The 6,000-nt window shown below is 49.1% G+C and overlaps 1 protein-coding gene across 6 annotated transcripts in view; it reads left to right on the top strand.

The window, feature by feature from the left end:
* Positions 1-297: 297 nt before the first annotated feature.
* ATAD2B (ATPase family AAA domain containing 2B) overlaps positions 298-6,000 on the top strand; it is a 70,393-nt gene continuing 64,690 nt past the window's right edge. For 5 of the 6 annotated variants that reach the window (XM_032443403.1, XM_032443404.1, XM_032443402.1 and 2 more), the window contains exon 1: positions 298-740. In XM_032443403.1, coding sequence (XP_032299294.1) covers positions 585-740 — 156 coding nt within the window. In that variant the 5' untranslated portion in view covers positions 298-584. Of the gene's footprint in view, positions 741-1,151; positions 1,292-6,000 lie in introns of those variants that run through there. The other variant, XM_032443405.1, reaches the window with a different exon arrangement.

The raw sequence follows: 6,000 nt of genomic DNA, 5'->3' as shown, positions 1-6,000 counted from the left end.
GATCAGGTTGCCCAGGGCCCCGTCCAACCTGGCCTTGAACACCTCCAAGGACGGGGCATCCACAACCTCCCTGGGCAGCCTGTTCCAGGGCCTAACCACTCTCCTAGTGGCCCTTTTGTAACGTGATTGTAGGATCTGTGGTAAGAGAGACAGAAAATCCAGCTTTTCGTTGCAGGCCCATAGAGCGGCGGCGGCGCCGTGCTAGAACGTACGCAGCGGGGGCCGCCTCGGCTCCTGCGCGCGGCGGCGGCGGCCCCGCAGCGCCCTCCTGCGGCAACAGCCGGGGTTGGCGGAGCGGCGAGGAGAGAAAGGGAGAAGGGGCAGTAATGGCGGCCGGCTAGTGCGCGGCTCAGCCGGGGAGGCGGCGGCGGCAGCGGGAGGAGTCGGCGCGGTTCTGTCTCGTGGTTCTGCCCGGCGGAGCGGCGTCCCCAAAGGACTTCTTCTCCTTCTTCCCCCTCCCCTTCCCTTTCCCTCCCTGCCCGAGCCCCCGCCTGTCCTCCCTCCCTCCCTTCTCCCTCCGCACCGGCGGCAGCGGCAGCAGCAGCGGCGGCGGCGGGTCCCCCCGCGTCCCCGTTCCCGGGGCCATGGTGAACACCAGGAAGAGCTCCTTGCGCCCCCTGGGCAAAGCGGCGTCCGCAGCGGCCGGAGCCGGCAGCCATTTCATCTCGTCCCGGACCCGCTCTTCCAAAAGAGGCACCAAGGCAGATACGGCCGGGATAGAAGAGACGGCGGCGGCGAGGGTGAGGGTTGGCGGCGGGGAGCGGGCAGCGGACAACGTACGAGGAGAAGGGAACTGCGGGCGGAGGGGGGGGCGGCGGGCGGCGGCCGGGAACGGCTGAGGACAGCGCCGCTGCCACGGGGGGGGGATCCGAGACGGTGCCGAGCTGAGCGGAGGAGGGGGAGCGGAGGGACGGCGGGGCGTGAGGGGACGAGGCGTTGTGTGGGTGGGGGGACAGGGAGGGGGGGAAACACGCGTTGTAGGGAAACCGCCGAGCGGGCGGCCCCTGCCAACAGGGTCAGGGGGCGGCCGAGGACACGGGAGGCGAAGTTGCGGCGGGGCCGCGGCGCTGAGGCTGGGCCGGCACGGCGGGCGGGGGCCGCGATGCGGGCGGAGCGCCCCATGCGGCACCGAGCGGAGCTGCGACGCCGCCAGACAAAAGTTGGGAGCCCCGCCGGCAGCAACTTGGCGATCGTCACTCCCTCCTCGCTTCTTTTCCTTTTGCTTTTATCGTAATTCCTTCCCGAAATGACCTCGGTTCGTTTGAAGCGAAGGCTCGCGGCGGCTCGTGAGGTAAAATCCTGTCGTCTGGGGACGCCCCGCTCGCTGTGGGGCGGGGAGGACGCGGTTGTGCCGTCGCTGCACGGGGTTCAGTTGAATGATTTCTCTTAGGTTGGATGTTAGGGGGAAGTTCTTCACTAGGAGAGTGGTTAGGCCCTGGAACAGGCTGCCCAGGGAGGTTGTGGATGCCCCGTCCTTGGAGGTGTTCAAGGCCAGGTTGGACGGGGCCCTGGGCAACCTGATCTATGGGGCTCTATGGGGAGTCTATGGGGTGTCTTTGGGGATCTATGGGTTGTCTGTGGGGCTCTATGGGGTCTCCTGGGCAACCTGATCTAGTAAAGGTGTATGTTTGGTGGCCCTGCCAGGCAGGGGGGTTGGAACTACATGATCCTTGAGGTCCCTTCCAACCCGGGTCATTCTGTGATTCTGTGAACATAACTTATAACACCTTTACTGTGGTTTATGAATCCCATAGATATAATGATTTTACTGTGGTATGGTGGCAGATGAATCCCATAGATATAATGCCTTTACTGTGGTCTGGTGGCAGATGAATCCCATAGACAGATTGGAGCAGCAGACTGTAACTGGGAAAGAGAATTCCCTTTGGTTTTGCCTTGGTGTCTCCAAGCGGTTCTGTTGACAGCGCTGTTCTTTTCATTACATACAAGGCTTTTATTTCAGGTGCTTGAGGGCTCGGGCTAATGGTTATAGCTCACTCAGCCTCGTGCCTGTTTTCAGAGCTGTGTGTTGTGAAAGACTCGGTAAATACAGAAGTGAAAATAGGGGGTGTCTGGTTGTTTGTCAGTCGTGCATCAACTGACCACGTCCTGCCCTGTGCGAAGGAAAACGTTAATTAAACAGACTGAAACCAGCAGCAGCCAGAGGCAGATGGGGAGGCTGACAGCTGGAATGGCCAGAAAGCCTTTTCCCCATATCTTTTGTTTGAAAATAATAACAACACCGTCAGATTCCTTCTAAGGTCTCTTTCCGTTCTCTTGTGCTTCACGTTGCTCCTCTTCGCACACATTACTTGTTCTAAGTAGCCTTTACTCTGTATATAACTTCATTGGGCTCGTGGGGATGGAGGACGTGGCTGTACGGAGCCGTTCTGCTTGTTCTCATGTGCAGTTTCTGTTTATTTGTATCACGGCTTATGTGGTTTGCAAGGCAAAGTTTGGTGTCACTCTCACTGGCTTATGTAGCAGGGAGTTTGCAGCTGCTAAGTAAATAGCTTGGGCTTCTTTCCGCATCTTTTTTTCCATCTACGAAAAGCATTTTATGCTGCAAATAATTAAAATCTACGCGCTGTGTGATTTTTATTCTCTAAAGAAAGGAGATTATTGATTTAACGATGATATTTTTCATCACCCCATACTTCTAAAGGTGTGTTTCTTCTATAGTCAAGCGAACATTTTGGCATGCTGACATGAACTTGTTTCATTTCACATCAAATACGACGTGTTTGAGGTAGATAACTTGATTTAGATGCATTCACCAAAAATGAGAAGTTACCAAGGAGAGGTTTGGGTATTTTTTCCCCCCTTCCCTTTGCGAGCTCTGTAATATATATATGTATATATATGTATATATATATCACCATGTTTTTGAGTGATCTTTGTCCAACAGTTCTTTATTCTCCAGATCTCAGCGTTTGTCAGTGATGCAGTGTTTCAGAGCTCCCCAATCTCCTTGAAATAATGCCAAAGGAGGATTTCAGTGAGTACAGAGTAAGTGCAGCGGTAGGAAGACAAAGCCTTTGCTTTTTGGAAGTGTCAGCAGACAGATAGGGAGGCTGTTTGGTGCCGGCCTTGTTTTTGTGCTGTTGTTGACTGGAACAGCGTGTCCTTTGAAGATCTTTTAGTTGTAATGTCAGAAAGCAGCCTTACTACGCACAGTTAATTGGGTTAATGGGCAGCTAGAGCTGGGAGCTCTGGCAGAGATGTCACGCTGCTTATTTGTACTGTGACTTAATTTCCCTCCGCAGAGGAAGTTTGGACTTGAATTCATAGGGCAATGCTCATTGGTGGCAACCCTTGTAATTCCCTTTTGGAGTGTATTTTAACAGATGATCTATTTGTTCCTTATTAGAAAAACTGAGTTAGTAATCTAATGGCATCCTGTGAAACGCTGATTAGACCAGGTACTACAAACGTTATAGGTCTATTTCCATTCTCCTTATTTCTTTGTGGTTTGTTTTTGTTTTCCTCTCCATACGTATACAAGGGTAGTTGGGAATCCCTCCTTTCTCAAGCCCAGAAAAGAAGATGTGATTTGAAGTTGCTTTAGGTTCCATGCTGTGTCAAACTGCTTAATAAGTGTCCATTTTTTTGGATCTTAATGTGGAAGCAATATGTATTTAGACTGTGCTGGATCATTTCCACAGAAAACCAGTCTCATATTCTCTTTACTCCCTCTGTAGTATTGTCTCTGTAAAGGGTCCAGAGGAGGGCCACGAAGATGATCAGGGGGCTGGAGCAACTCCCCTATGAGGACAGGATGAAGGAGTTGGGTTTGTTCAGCCTAGAGAAGAGAAGGTTGCGGGGTGACCTCATTGCAGCCTTTCAATACCTGAAGGGAACTTACTCCCAGGAGGGGAGAGTAAACTCTTGGAAAGGGCTGACAATAGCAGGACACGGGGAAATGGTTCTAAGTTAAAAGAGGGAAGATTTAGGTTGGATGTAGGGGGAAGTTCTTCACTAGGAGAGTGGTTAGGCCCTGGAACAGGCTGCCCAGGGAGGTTTGTGCCGTCCTTGGAGGTGTTCAAGACCAGGTTGGACGGGGCCCTGGGCAACCTGATCTAGTAAAGGTGTATGTTTGGTGGCCCTGCTGGGCAGGGGGGTTGGAACTACATGATCCTTGAGGTCCCTTCCAACCCAGGTCATTCTGCGATTCTGTGATTGTCAAATCTCAGACAAAGCAATGACATCAGTATTTGAAAAGAAAACTGTTTTGAGTTCTGGACAATGATTGAGATGAATAAGTGCGTGTCCACTGAGATGAAAATGAACAGAATCCCTCACTAAATGCATCAGGGAGCCTGGAAGTTTATTCTCTGAAATGATGTCATAGCAGAATGCCACCGAGGAAGGCACAAAGAGGAAAAATGGGGCTGTGTTTTCATTCCTGGTTCCATCCTTGATTTATGTAACAGAAAGTGAAGCTGTCCTTACGTAAGTTACTATTCTATCTTCATATAAATGACATTATTTTTTTTCTCTCCGGGGTTATGGAATGTCTTATGGTTTGATAGGATGTTTGTCTTATGATTTGATAGTAAAACATCCTGACAAGAAAAATGCACAGACATCTTCCATAGTTTTCAGAACCAGAGTTGTAAAACAGAATCAAGAGGACTTGATTCAAACTGAGAAAGACTTGAGGTGGTTATGACCATAAGTGGTTCAATGTAGTCGAGGTTTACCTATGTCTGATGTTTTCAGGTGTTGAGTTGTGATGATGCTGGCGATGTTTATTTGGCAATGGAAATGGTTTTGACATACAAAAACATCAGAATGCTCATTGAGTAGGGGGATTTCTTGGGCAATAAACACTTTGAGACCATGTCAGTGTATTAGTTAGACACTGTAGAAATGTATACGAGATTAACTTAATTTAATTAGTCTAGAAAGCATTAGCAGTGCCTTAAGAGCTACTTGAGGGCTCTGTGTTAATTGTAGCACGTGATCCCATCTAAAAGTAGTGCTGCCAGCATCATTCAGTTTGCTCAGTCGCAACATAGAGCTCTCCATTGTACTTAATTGCTAATAGGAACAAGCACAGGCTTGGGACTGACAGAAAGAGCTGCAGTGTGGTCAAGTAGAAACCTAAGCAGAGTTTTTGTGCTCTGTAATACCTGTATATTTCAACATCTCTTGCTGTAATATCTCAGTCTGTAACAAAATATTCCTGTTTTTTGCTTTGGAAAATGTGATAATGCAGCTTTCCTAGTGCAAACCCGCTGCTTCACTCCTTAAGAAAAGCTCTTTAATAGTCAGCTATTGCAAACCTATAGAGCAAACTTTTAATATCATGATTTGTTATAGAATTCTAGCTTTAAACTTAGAGCTTCCCAAAAATAAATCTTTTCTTTGTGAAACAGTTTGATGCAGGTTCTGACAGGCTCCTTTGCGGAGCATCTTACTGTGTTCTGGGCAGCCCAGAATGGACTTAGAATAAAACTCTTAACACATCTTGGTGTGTCCTTCATCCCTCGGGGAAATTACTGTTGCTGACCCTCTGCATGAAGAGCTCTTCAGGGACAGAAGCTCCTCTTAAATACTTACATTACATGGCTAAGAGTTTGCAATCAATTAAGGAAGGTGCTGAGGGGACTCAATGCTTCTACTGCTCTTCAAACTATATCCTGAGATACAGAGCCTATTGAAATTACTGAGAGTAACTTCAGTTTAAGGAGAGTTTCTGCCTAAGCTCATCTTAGCAGTGTGGTGAAACAGCAGTTCCTCCTGTTTTAGTGATCCCTTGCTCTTTGTACCAGGAGAAAGTCAGTGATCTATAACAGATCATGCAGTCTGTTCCTTGCTAGTGTGATATTAACACAGTGAGCAGTGGGGAAATGAGTAATTGTCGGGAGTGATACGTGTCCAGGTTTCTGTCCAAATTCTCTATATAATCAGCATTTGTAACCGTTCCGTGCTTCCAAATGGCTGTTTTGAGTCAAAGTTCTTTGTGTGTGTGTGTGTCCTATCTGCGTTACCCAA

This window comes from Coturnix japonica, chromosome 3 (genome assembly GCF_001577835.2).
Source record: "Coturnix japonica isolate 7356 chromosome 3, Coturnix japonica 2.1, whole genome shotgun sequence".
Lineage (NCBI taxonomy): Eukaryota > Metazoa > Chordata > Aves > Galliformes > Phasianidae > Coturnix > Coturnix japonica.
Note: the sequence above shows the minus strand (reverse complement) of the source record. Positions and strands in the feature narration are given on the sequence as shown.